At 43.5% G+C, this 14,450-nt stretch overlaps 1 protein-coding gene across 1 annotated transcript in view; it reads left to right on the top strand.

Annotated features, from left to right (window-relative positions):
* Positions 1-14,450, top strand: part of ECPAS (Ecm29 proteasome adaptor and scaffold) — a 2,158,898-nt gene that overhangs the window by 1,482,929 nt on the left and 661,519 nt on the right. The window contains exon 35 of the mRNA XM_044061033.1: positions 3,205-3,355. Within this exon, the coding sequence (XP_043916968.1) occupies positions 3,205-3,355 (151 nt within the window). The remainder of the gene's footprint in view (positions 1-3,204; positions 3,356-14,450) is intronic.

Here is a 14,450-nt window from a genome sequence, read left to right as displayed (position 1 = left end):
ATTTTGAAGCAACAGGTTATAATCATAATATAAATAACATGAAAGACTTTATTCCTCAACAACATGTTAGTGTTGCTAAACCAATTTTTAATATTTCTCATGGCAATTATAATAGTGATATGTTTGAGAAGAATCAAAATGAGAATAATTCTCTGAGTGAAAAAAGGATAGCTATAAAGGGTATAATCAACAAACACAGGATATTGAGAATATAATTACAAAGAATTGGTGTATTTTAAAAAATATAGGTGGTCTTGGTGAGAAATTAGCTGATAACCCTAAATGTACATATGGAAGGTGTAAAAATTTAAAACCGACTTTGTTATAAAGATAATAATTTTAAACAGCATTCTAAAAATATAAAAGGAAATGGCACTAAACCATGCTATACTTGTCAGTATGTTTTTAGAAATGACTCGTATGCATCAAAATACATTAAATGCCCATTATTTATGAACCCCTGCTAATTGTGACATGAAACATATAATGTATATTGCTGTATGTCAAACATGTAGTGCCTTCTGTATTGGTACTTGTAATAGAAAATTAAAATAATGTATTAGCGAGCATATGTCTGATGTAAAACGTAAAATACCACTATTGTACCACATAAACATCCTTGAAAAAGGAAAAGATATTTTTTTTTTAGATTTTCAGTACTTGGGATAATAAATTATAGTATAAGAGGTAGTGATATCTCCACTAAGACAAAATATGCTGAATATAAATAGATTTCAATATTGAGAACTGATCACTTTTAGGCTTAAAATGTTGGCTGTAGTCTAAAGCCTTTATTAAAGATGCATACCGGAGGATAGCTGTTCCTTTCAATTTTTGAATGATATGATTTGATCATATGATCTAGAGAGGTTATTTAAATGTTTGCTACTGCATTCTGTGGTTTTATTTCACCTGAAAAAAATTATGCTAAAGTTTGTAAGCTTCTCAGACTTTTAACTTATTATTAAAACTAAATAGTTTTGCAATTGGGACTTGATCCATCTTCCTGGAACTTTCTGCTATTGCAGTTGAACTAGACACTTACAATGTCTTTTGATTTTGCAATCACTGTCAACATCTTAACTGCATATCTGTACCCTTTTGCACTACGCCCCTCTTCTTTTAAATGACATGGCATTGTTTTTCTTTTTCAAGAAAGTGTGAAAACTTCTCTCATTTGCTTCAACTCTGTCATTCTTCAGTACTTCATATCACATCCAGACACTGGGACTAGACTATGTGATGGTAGTGGGTGTACATCTCATTAGCTTGCCTATGTGTGAGCCATGCAATGGATGTTGAAAGTACAGTGGTGCCAATGTTCCTGGACTCTCAAGAAACATGATTGTCATTATGTAAACAGTTCTACTTTCCATGAAAAGATAAAGAGAAAACCTTGTCAGACCTGAATGTCACTAGAACCATTTTTAAAGGCATTCTGCCCTTATAAACTCCATTTAGAAACCTTTTCCAACTTGGAACCGTAGCCTGGACTGCCGTGCTATATACCACTCAAGTCACTGAATATGTATTTAACATGATGCTCCTTTCCTTAAAAAACAAAACAAAAAAAAAAACAGCTTTCAAGAATTACTTTGACTAGGATATGTGAGCTTCATGCCTTGATTTGGCACACCCTTACTCATTTTCTCGAAGGACAGGATTTCAGCTTAACATGTCCAAAGCTCATGCCTTGAATGGTCTCAGAATTTCATTTGCTCTAGCAATAAATCTTTCTGTTTAGGTTCAGGAGGAGTGTTGTTACCATGAAGACTGTGTCCCGCAAAGGCTGTATATAGACAGAAAGTGGAAACATTTTATGGTTGGCCTCACTGGAATTTGTAATTGGGAATCTACTTTCTATTTCCTTTGCCCTACTCAGGCAAGCTAGCAATTAAGCAAACCCTTTTTAATGACCACCACACCATACATTCTGTTACAGTAATTGTACCTGGAAATCCACTCCAAGTGTTCTAAGCCCAGAGTATTTGACGGGTAAAGTTGCTTCTTTTACCCACTTCAGTGGAGTTTTAGACCATGATGTCTGTGCAATAGATCTTTTTCCCTTGTACAGGTGTTATCTTTATATATGATGCAATTTATCTTGGGCAGAGGAGATTTTGGCAAGGTTGTTGTCCTGCAGGATGCGGTGACAGGCTTATGAAGTTTTTTTCCTTGAGAACTTCTAGACTGTCATGATGGGCCCATTCTCCCACTTTTTGTTCCAAAATTGAAGGAACCATGAAAGAGAATTGTAAGACTTGAGTAAATGGGACTCATCATGCTTTAGGCTAGGAGACTTTAGAATCTCCTACATGCCTTCCTTTGTCATCCATTAAGGGCAGTGTAATGCCTGCTTGCAGCACCGAACGCCAGTATGTTAACTCATTTCAAAGCACTTGTTCTCAGCTGCACTGCTTGTACTTCTTGGCAGAACTGCTGCTGTCAAGTCTCTGTGCATATGAAGCACTTTCAGACCTTCTGTCAGAGTGTGCTTGTGGGTTATGGCGAAGCCACATTGTTGTGGACATGCCATTTTCAGCCATTCGTTTCCATTCCTTCCTGTCCAGTTCCTCTGTACTCAAGCAACTAATTAAACCTAGGTCATAAGCATGGTACCAGCAAAGAATTGTGAAGTTTAGCTACCTTTCCATATATTTAATGAGTGGAAAATCGGCTATCCCAGCATAGTTCTAGAATAAACTGCCCTGGAAAAAACTGCACTTTTAAGTATCAGTTGAATGAAAGTAGTAATACAATTACACAAAGCATATAGGATTGATTGATAGTAAAAATTTAGATTTTCAGAACTGTCGTATACTCAGCAGGTCTGCCTTCTTCCTTTCATTCGTCAGTGCTCTGTTCTGTAGAGGCAGGATAAAGCTTCTTTTTGAACAGTTTATCATTATTGCCTGTTTTAGACTTCTAGTGAGGAAGAACAAAGGTAGACCGGGAAATAACCTCCTCACCACCACACCAATTCACCACTGCTGTGTAACATACCAGTAGTAAGGGGGCAGTCACCTTATAACAGACTAGTGAGGGAAAGGCTTGCCAGAAATTCAAAGCCTAATTGGGAACTCTCAGACTGAGAAGACCTCAGTCGTAGTGTTGTGCTCTATAAGAGGTACTTACTAATTGTGTTGTGTTGAAATGTGTCATGATATTCTGAGCTGTGCAGCTGAATTTTTTTTTCTTTTCTAGTATTAACACACTTGTCAAAATGAGCAAAGGTGCTGGAGTCATGTTGAAGCCACATGCATCACGACTTATTCCTGCCTTGTTAGAGTCCTTGAGTGTTTTGGAACCACAGGTTCTTAACTACCTGAGCCTGCGTGCGACAGAACAAGAGAAGGTACATTCAGTTTTCAGAGCTGCTTTGCTAAATGTTAACTGTCATTATTTTATCCTGATCAGCTTGCAGGGGAAAAACCTGCTAACTTACCTTGTCTTAAGTAATAGAAGTCAGATTGTATGTTATGGATTTCGTGTAGGCTTCCAGGTAATTATATGTAGGAGCCTATTGTTGCAGCTATAAAATGGATGTAAATGTTATGTGCATGTTGTAGTTTTACATTGCCCATGTAGTAATGATTCCTTTTGACAATATGAGGTTTCATGCTATTTCAATCATTCATTCATTCACTTATTCAGTCACCCCTTCTGCCTGTGTTAGAGGTAGTCAGATGGATGTAAATGATCTCATAGCTGCTCTCAAAAAGAGTAGGGAAGCTCCCCAGTGGCTTGGCTGTATTTTGTCTAGTCAGTATGAATCTTCACCTCCAAGTAAATAAGTAACATTAATATTTTCAAAAATCCGTATGAGTTTGGTGTGATCAGAATGGGTATAAATCCTCTCAATAGGTATAATAATACTGAGTTATATTTGAATCAAGTGACTGAATTGTATTGCATGCATTACAGCATATTTATTATGGCAAGATCATTGTGTTTGTGTGTGTGTCTTTGCATGCACACACACACATATATATTTATGTTCGCACACACACACACACACACACACACACACACACACACACACACACACACACACACAAAACACTCACTCACTCACTCACTCACAATACTTTTTACACAAACACCAGAACTCCCAATAATAAAATAAATATATTTATATTTATTTTCACCAATGTAAGAGGCTTCAACCCATAATAAATCAAGGGCCCAGGTTTCAGCAGAAGCTTTCTAAATGTTGTGGCAATTTTAATTACCCATCTTTTATACAGACAGCATGCAGTGAACAGAATTAAATTACTAAATAATGACGTGATGTAATTGAAAACAATAGAACTTGGACACAAATACAATGCTGTGACACCAAGTAGCCAAGAAAAGTATTAAAGCAAAAAACATGAACTAGGAAAAAAGTATGTTTTTTTTATACATATTAACATCAGTTGGTAATGGAAGTCAGATAGTTTGATGTGTTGTAGTGTAGTTTTGGACAACTGTTTACTTGCTCTAGGAAAAAAGACGTGGTTCGGCATTCTAAGTTTCATTATTTTCTTCTGAACTGTTTTGTCTTCGGTGTTATGGATTAACAGTAATGTAAAGTAGATCCAGATGTGTGTGTGTGTGTGTGTGTGTGTATATGTATATATAAGTATGAATAATATGTATGTGTGCATGTGCGTGTATATGTGAGTGTGTGCGTACACTTGTGTGCGTGTGTGTGTGTTGACATTCATATGGCTAAGACCATATGATCAACATTCGAAATGTCGACCATACAATAAAAAATAAAAAACACAAAAAAAACTTACCTTCACGCTGCACGACCCCCCCCCCCCCGCCCACCCTCCGGAACTTAAATATACCAACTCCAAGATCGCACTACAGTACGGAAGATGGAAATCTTTCCATTCCGCACTATACAGAGACAACAGTTCCACATGGTCGACATTTCGAATGTCAGTCATATGGTCTCAGCCATATGAATGTCGACATTCTGAAATGTCTACCATGAGAAGGGAACCTGTGTGTGTGCATGTGCATTTATACACATATATATGTATATTTATATATATATATATATATATATATATAAGTGTGTGTAGATATGTGTACGTGTGTGTATATCTGTATCTAATATATATATATATATATATATATATATATATATATATATATATATATCTCATATTTATCTGAAAATAGACTGGGTCTTATACTCTTTCCCCCGCTGAAATACGCATTAGGGATTATTATCAGGGGATGCCTTATTTAACCTCCCCCCATACAACAGTCTACATTTAATCATTTATTCATGTACACAAATCGACATTTATTCATGTAGACAAATGGACATTTATTTGGTACTTTTCTGTTATTGGGCAACAGTTCTAAGTAATGCGTTAACAGTTGTGTGAGAATTCTACATAAATAGTGCAACAAACATTTCAGCTTCAGAATATCTACACCTTGGCTTTCATAGTGCAATATTTCATGCTTAACCGAAAGTGCAGAAACATCTCGATACATGTGTATTGGTGGAGGGGAATAAAACTGAAAGCAGAAGCAATCCATTCTGTTGCCCCGATAATGGAAAAGTTATTCAAATACAGTTATGTCATCTTCTTCTGGAACATTGTCATAAGTCTCCAACCCCTGAATTCCATCCTAAATTTCTTGCAACTCCATTTCCTCTAGAACCATCGGCCCCAATCTGTCATTACTAGCAATAGAGCTCTCCTTAAATGAGCACTGCTTGTCCAAGTAGCCTGCTCGTAGTGCATTGGCAACACAGCTGTTAGTGATTTTATCCCATGAATTTTTCACCCACGTCATGACTTCTTGCAGTCTAGGCTTGACAAAGTTTCCATGCTGATTTCTCTCCATTCTATTTTCAATGTAGTCATTGTGTTCCATGCGCCAATGGTCCTTAAATGGCTTGTTTATTGCAATATCAAGAGTCTGGAGATAGGCAGTCATTCCTGTGGGAATCATTATTTGATCTATTCTTCTCCGTGCAAGGAATTTCTTCATGTCTTTAGTGCGGTGAGTGCTGGCTGAATCCCAGACTAGCAGACCTCTTTCGCCACCTCACAGAACAAGTGGCAGCATTACATCGACCCACTTCCTTATAACTGTTTGTGTGTACCAGGCTTTTTCGGTTTCAAGAATGTAAATGCCTGAAACGTGTTCAATCTTATCTTTCTTGTCCTTACTGATGATTAGAGGTGGAGTTTTCTTTCCATCTAGACAAATTGCCAAAATACAGGTAACACGTGCACTCTCGTAACCAGTGGGAGGGAATGTAGATTGACAAGGCAATCCTCTGATCAATTGTTTGAGATCCTTGGCCCATAAACACTGCAGTTTCATCCATAGCAATCATGTTGGAGAGTTGGTATTTAGAAAAGTCGATGCCATCAACAAAGGACTTGAATGCAAGTGCACGTTTAATAACAACTTCAATATCTTCCAGCTTGAACAGTGTTGTTGATCTTCTTAGAGACAGTTCATATCGCTGAAGGAAGCTATCCAGCCAATGTTGTGATGCTTTGAATTCTTCTGGGGATATTTCTAACTGTGGTGCCATTGCAAGGGCAAATGCTTGAATATCAGCCCTGCACACAACCAAAGCCTTTTCTCTTCTGTTAGCAGGCCATTCACAGATGATGTCTTCCAGCTCAGGAAATAATGGTTGCTGACTTGATCCACACTTGCACTTCTTAGCATTTCCCTCGTCGGCCTGTTGACTGAGATTATCATACGCTGCATGCTGTTTTCTGACCATTCAGAGATCTAACTTCTTCTCTTTGCAGAAAGCAGTGAGATTCTTTCCCCGGGAGTCCTCCATAATTCCTTTGTTGTACTCAACGGAATAGCTCTTTCTTTTTGCACTCATCTTGTCTGGGTGGGGTTAATTGAAGTCTTACAAGACTGGAGTGGCAACACAAAATGGCGACAGTTAAGACACAACCACAGCCGTTCGTTATCAAGTGTGCACGCTTTACGCACATTGCTATACTTTGACCAATCAAAGTACACCTGCCAGTGTTATGGGCCAAGGATCTCAACCGTCAAGTGTGAGTGATGATTAGGGTTACAGTAAGACTCATAGAGGACTCCCAGGGAAAGAATCTTACAACTTTCTGCAAAGAGAAGAAGTTGGGTGTCCGAATGGTCCGAAAATGGCGAACAGAGTATGATAACCTCAGTCAGTGGGTGTCAATAATTTTATTTTAAAATTCAACACGTCCGTTGTGTGTTGTTGACAATCTTTACTAGGGCTTATTTTTGGGGTAGGGCTTATATCATGACCACCCTGGAAAAATCATGCTAGGCCTTATTCTCTGGTTAGGTCTTATTTACAAAGAAATATGGTGTGTGTGTGTGTGTGTGTGTATGATAGATACACACACATCTACACATACACACAGTGTGCATGTACATCTGTTTATGTTGATATGTACAGGAGACATTCATTTTGTCAAACGTTTGGAACATCAAATGTTTCTCTTGCCAGCACAAGAGATTGAAGTTTGCGTAGGAAAAGATCATATACATTTGATACCTACCAAAGGCCAAGTAGGGTCTTAGGTTCAGGTAGAGGAGAGTTTACCAGATCTTCCAGTAGTAGGGCTTTGCAGTTCAGGTTTTTTGACTTTAGGCAGATGTATTAAGTGTGATGGAACCTGTCCAAGCAGGTGCAGAGGTTGCATCCTTGGGCTGCATGTCCTGCCTGATGCAAGCACCTGGCCTGGACTGTTGCAGGCATGTTATGTCCTTGCATCTCTTTAGCATGTCTGATCCCAAGTGCAAGGTCTCTTCATCTGATACTCAATACTTTCCTGTCCCATATTTAACTGTGTGCATATCAAACATACATTTGTTTGTCCCTGCTGGAAAAACAAGAGTCCATAAGCTTCTCATGAAGCATCTGTGGTACCTGGGACCATTATCTCAAAAACAGTTAGAGACAGCAAGTCCCCTCTATCCTTCAGCTCCCCTCTGGATAAACCCTCCTTCATTGAAGCTTTGAGGTTCATGAGTTCCGCTGTACACTCCATTGTGGTCTAAAGTGTTTCCTACTTGAAATAGTTTTCTGTGTACTTGTAAGAAGAGGAGGAGGAGGGAGAAAAATCTTAGTTCCCGCCTTATGGGGTCTGTCATCCAGGATGCCAGATGTGCTTCTTGTGGGTAGTCTGACTGTACTCTTGACAGCTTCAGAGAAAGTGGATGCTGTCTGTAAAGCATCCTGGCTGAACAGAGGGAAATCCTGGACAGACACCCTTGTGCTAACTGTTGCTGATCTTGATCCAGCACAGGACTCTGAGATTACATATTTTGCCACCTTGCTGCCAAATAAGAAACCTTAAGTCCTGTGTAGCATGGACAGGAGAGTATCTTCCAAAGAGTTGAGGTTTAGGGCCTTCAAATACTTGCCTCATCTCTCTGTGTTCCAGACCTCCATTTTAAACCAGGCAGTGGAAAAACTTTTCTTTCTTCTTGAATCTGGAGTTGGTTAAGACTGTGTTTAAGGCACCTGGAGTGGGATAACACTTGACCCACTGCTGGTTTGATTGTACTGGTTCTGTGGCTAGGGCTACAAGCTCAAGGTGAGATGACTGAGAGTATCTCCGGTTCATAGATGTTTACTAGGCTAATGACCACAAGGGCCTTTTTAAGCCTAGCAATGCATCCCAAATCTCTTACAAGTTTTGATACCCTTGATTAGTGTAAGCATGGGCCTGGGAGATGAACCAGTTGGAGGTTACCTGTGTCCATTAGAGACATAGGTGCCAAACCAGAGATGCATTTCCAGTTTCCCATCCAATTGTCCAAGTTGCACTTGAATTAGGTTAGGGAGGAACTCTGCTTCACATGGATGGTGAGCCTGTTCCGTAGATGGGGTAGCCTCTGGAATACATACCTATCTCTCCAGCAGGTCATGTTTATATCACAAGCAAGGTTTAAGTCTTTAGAACGGGTAATTCTGGTGCTGTTTGTTTTGTGGATATACAGGAGGTCCATCACAGTGGGGTCTGAGAGTTCCCTGTATGCCAGGTATAGATCTCCCCTCAAAAGCCTGTAGGAGACAGAATACAGGGATAGAGCCTGAGATGGTCTGCAAAGGACATTTTACTTACGCCCTGTATTCTTTTTTGGGGGAACCTCTGTGGACATTCCAGTTGTTGGATATGCCTGGATAGGTCTGATGAATGCCAAATACAGTGGAACAATGACTTTCTTGGACTTAGATGCCATACCTTTGTTTTTAATTTCCGCAACGTAGAATGATTTCCTCACAACTATAGACACATGATGGTCAAAGGTTAGATTACTATCTATGTCTTCAAGTCCGTGACTACTGTGTCAACTTGTAAGGGGTGTGTTGTCAATATGATAGTTTCCAGGGATGGGTAACTTCCCAAAGGATACCATTATGCATTTCTTGGCATTTAGTTTTAGTCCATGGCTCTGACACCAGTTGTTTGTGTCAGCCTCTTCTGGAAAACATTTGTGTTAATGTCAGATTTAGTGACAACTCCTAATTTGCAATCATCTAAAAATTTAGTCAGCCAGAGACCACTGGCATTGGCCTTGACTTCTGAGAAGTAAATGTCAAAAAGGAGCGGTCCAAAAACAGATCCCTGAGCGACTCCACTTGTGACTGGCCTCTTTGCAGATGTGGACTTCCCAATTCTAACTTCCTGGGTCCTGTCTGTGAGCCATTTGACTGTCCACTGGGTGACATATTGGTTTGTACATAACCTCTTGAGTTTGTCAACAATGCCCGAGTGGGGGTATTGTGTCAAATGCCTTGGCCAGGTCAAAGTAGGCAGTGTGAACTTTTTTGCCCTCATTCATTGCTTTGGTGACCTTCTCAAAGAAGCCCACCAGGTTGAGTAGGCGTGATCTGCCCTTGACTAAACCAAACTGGGTTGGGTCCAGTGTCTGGAGGTTTACTATATCTCTGTAGATCTGCATGATAATTCTTTCCATGGCTTTGCATATAAGACTAGTGAGATTTATGGGTCTGTAGTTTCCAAGGTCTGTGGATGGCCCACCTTTGTGCAGAGGGATGACCTTTGCCTTTTGTCCATTCATGAGGCATGAAGCCTCTTTGGAGGCTACAGTTAAACAGTAATTCTAGAGGCCCTGATAGGTCATGATCTGAACTAGTTAACTTCATTTGAGCAGCAACCTGTGGGTATCGGATCCAATTCGGATCCGAGCCGGCAGCTTTCCTAGCTAAAAGATCCAAGCTCCAAGCTCCTCCCCCTACCCATAATGCCCCGCCACCTCCCTCTAACCCTCAGATCTCGTTTGCCACGGCTTCTGTAAGCTTCTTAGAACAAGCTCCGAGCGTGGTATTGTGAGTTTAGGTTTTTATATTTATACTTTTCTGTCAGAATCTCTCTATCTTTGTGTGTGTGAACTCCCTTCTAACTCCCTTATCTTTTTGTGGGTAGTTTTTAAAACTTTTTGGTTAGTTAAAATTTATTCCCCTCCCCCCTCTGCGTGTGTGAAGGTGTGTGCGTGTGGGCCTGTACTCTTTTCTTTTCTAATATGTCTGAAGGCCCAAAAGCTGTTTTTTCTAAATGCTCCGAGTGTGGCCATAAGCTGTCCCCAGCGGATGGCCACACTCGCGTTATTTGCCTGGGAGTTGATCACCTTACTTCGGGCTGCACTATTTGTGCAGCCTTCAACCCCAGGGCTTTGAGGGGATAGGAGGACAAAGCTTATCCTTGTGGGCCTTTTTCCCCCTGATTCCACTTCATCCTCCTCTTCCTCTGTGGCGCCAGCTGTGGCTGCTCCACCTACCGCCTTTGATCCCCTGGCCCAGGACTCAACCTCCCTCTTTGGCCCAGGAGGAAAGGGACGGCAAAAAGAAAGAGAAAAAGGACAGGGAGTGGGAAAAAGAGAGACACCGTAGCCACAAGAGGCGGTCCGAGTTAGCTCCATCAGCTCCGCTGTCCAAGCAGCTTGCCTCTCCCCTTAAGGTCTCCGGGACTTCCCCCTCCCGGCTCTGTTCTCCACGTTTTTCCCTGGAGCCGGAGGAGGAGACCCGATCACCTTCGAGGTCATCTAGGCGGCCTTCCTGGCCGACCTCGGTGGCTTTGTCCAGATCAACGAAGAGTTTATCCGACGCAGACATGGACTGGATGATGTGTCGATTTCTTCAGGCCCAGCTGTAGATGGGAGTGCTCTTGTTCGACCCCTTTTTTTGCCCCCATTGCTCCTTCTCCGACCTGCTATCGGAGTTCAGAGCTGTTGGATCTGACTAGTTTCGGAGCCGGGGTGGTGTCGGCGCCGACAGTGTTTCCTACTTCGGCGCTGGATCCGTTTTTGGATCTGAGCTCTTGGGACCATGAGTTGAGTGTTGGATCCGGAGGGGTTAGTGGGCCTTCAGCTCCATTGAGGTCGGAACACACTACCCTTTCGTATCCGATCGGATCACCTCTGGCGCCGATCTGCACGTCGGATCTGAGGGGACTGCTTTCGGATCCTAGGGAAAGCAGTTCTCCCTTGGCATTTGACGTTGTGGAGAGGGTCCTTTCGAGGGATTCGAGGCCCCAGGCTCTTGCTATGGATCCACCCACCATTCCCTCTCAGACGGGCCTGTCTTCCATCATCCAGCCCCAGGGACAGCCTGCGCCTACGTCCCAGATGGTTCCCGTTGAGGAACAGGACATTGTTGGTGAGGCTTCTTCGGACAGCTCCCCCCGTGGAGGTCCCTCACAAACAAAAGTGCAAGAGGAGACACTTGGACTCACCTGAGTCCCCTCACAGAAGACACGGACTTAGAGGAATGGGAAGGTTCCCCAAGGTCACCCCCCCCCGAAGACGTCTCCTTTGGAGACATTATGGAAATGTTGCACATTAGAGGGGGGTGGTTTGCCCAAAAACCTTCCTCGGATGAGTCTGTGTTTCTGGAGGCATTTGACGCAGGCCCATCTACCTCTTGGGTGTCCCCTCCCTCTGCCCCCCTGGTGGACCTCATAACTACCAGGGCATGGAAGGAGCCAGACACTGTCGAGTCAATACCCAAGAGACTGGACAGGATACTCAGCCCTCCCACGGTCAGGACAGTTTGGAGCAAGGGTGCCCCAGTAGATGCCATGGTGGTGGCAGCTGCCACTAAGAAGGAACTAGCACAGGAAAGTTCCTCGGTACATCCTCCACACAAGGAGTCTCGGATGATGGACCACCTTGGAAAGCGGATGTTCGCTTCAGCGACCTTCTCTGTGAGGTCACTGAACTATATGGCACATGTAATTTGGCTCCAGCGGGACCTGATCAGAGAGTACGCTGAGTCACCCCCAGAGTCCATGTCGGCCGAGGAGAAATGGACCTTCTCGGTTCGAATGGCCACTCTCAAGTCGATTACTAACATATCTATGCGGCTTCTCTCCTATACCACGGAGGAAGCGGTTAGAGCCAGTGGAACAGGCGCTGTCTTACATAGACAAGCCTGGCTCCGTCTCTGCGATTTTGTGGAACCCTTCAAGGCGTCCTTTGCAAATGCCCCTTTTGACTGTTCTACGCTTTTTGGCAAAACCATCCGCGATATGCTTCTCCAGAGCGAGAAAGACGGGAAAACGTCTGCTGTCGGGAACCGCTTCTCGACTCCTCAGAGGTCCTACTCCAGGAACCAGAGAGGACAAAAGAAGATGTGGTTCCAGAAAGCTGAACAATCCCGTTTCGCTCCGGATCCTTCATCCTTCAGAGGCAGAGGAGGACAGGGTGGACGCCGGCCCAGAGGCAGAGAGGGGGCCGAAGAATTTCGGGTCGAGGGAACCTTTTTCCGATCAACCCGCGCAGCAGCCCTGAGGGATTGCCTGACTGCTCCTCTCTAGAGGCAGTTGGGGGGTGCTTGTCAAAGCACCTAGCAAATTGGGAGTCCATCACGACAGATCGCTGGGTGCCCCGAATTATATCCAGAGGCTATTCTATCCATTTCCTAACATATCCTCCCCGGTCAGTGAGTCTCCCCGATGTTCCACCCAATCAGTGGGAGGTAGCAGCCTTCAAAATATGAGAGCTGCTAAGAAAAAGAGCCATCCAGCACGTCCCCCTTGGGCAATCCGGAACAGGTTTTTAGTCCAGGTTCTTTTTGGTGCCAAAAAAGACGGGGGACTTGCGACGCATTCTCGACCTGTCCACACTGAACCTATCAGTCACCAAAGAAAAGTTTCAGATGGTCACTATTCAATCCATTCTCCCACTTTTACAGGAGAATGACTGGATGTGCTCAATAGACCTCAAGGATGTGTACTACCACATTTTAATGGACAGGCGATCCAGGAGGTTTCTCCGCTTTTGGCTGGGAGCCAGCCATTATCAGTTCAGGGTCCTACCCTTCGGTCTCACCACAGCCCCCAGGGTGTTCACCAAGGTCATGGCAGTTGTAGGGGCCCACCTGAGGCTTCAGGGAATACAGGTCTTTCCTTACCTGGACGACTGGCTCCTAACCGCCCCCACCAGGCATCAACTTTGTTCAGGCAGGGAATATTTCTTACATCTAGCCCGTCATCTTGGGATCACGATCAACCACAAGAAATCCCTCCCTTCAACCTACTCAGATTTTGGAGTTCATAGGGGCCAGGATAGACACTGTACAATCCAGAGTCTTTCTGACGGCGGACAGACTTCGCAATCTACTCCTTTACATTCTGGCTCTTCTACAACCATCAGCCCCCCCCAGCGGAACTAGTCCTGAGGACCCTGGTGTCCATGGCAGCGGCCATCAGTCTGTCACATATTGCACTTCTGAAAATGAGAATCCTTCAATGGACCTTACAGGTTCAATGGTCCATCACATCATCCCCTGTCTACACCTATTCCCCTCAGCAGGATTTGCAGGGAGTCGCTACTTTGGTGGCTCCGTTCCAGAGACCTCCGGGAAGGGCGCCCCTTCGCCTTATCCCCACTCCAAGTCACGGTGACCATGGACGCATCTCTCCTCAGGTGGGGGGGCATTGCATGGGCAGATCCGTCCAAGGCACGTGGACTCACACAGAGACCTCATTGCATATCAATGTCCTGGAGATGAGGGCGGTGCTTCTAGCATTGCAGGCTCTCCATCCCCTTCTTCCTCCAGGGACTATTGCAATTCAAACAGACAACATGTCGGTAGTCTGGTACAGAAACAAACAGGGGGGAACTAGATCTTACCCACTTTGCAGAGAGGCCATGAGAGTGTGGGAATGGGTGATATCCACCAACCGCTTTCTCATAGCAATGCACATTCTGGGTCGGTCAAACATTTTAGTGGACAGGTACGATCCTCTCATCTTACGAGTAGTCTCTGAACCCAGTAGTAGCAGATCAAATCTTCCTGAAATGGGGTCAACCTTGCTGCGATCTGTTCGCCTCGCCTGCGAGCACAAAGTGCAGCGAGTTCTTCGCACTAATTCCCCCCACCAGGGGAAGTCCCCAGAGACGCTCTGGTTCATGCTTGGCCATCCGGTCTTCTG

The sequence above is a fragment of the Protopterus annectens genome, chromosome 2.part0, assembly GCF_019279795.1.
Source record: "Protopterus annectens isolate FY-2018-M chromosome 2.part0, PAN1.0, whole genome shotgun sequence".
NCBI lineage: Eukaryota > Metazoa > Chordata > Ceratodontiformes > Protopteridae > Protopterus > Protopterus annectens.
Note: the sequence above shows the minus strand (reverse complement) of the source record. Positions and strands in the feature narration are given on the sequence as shown.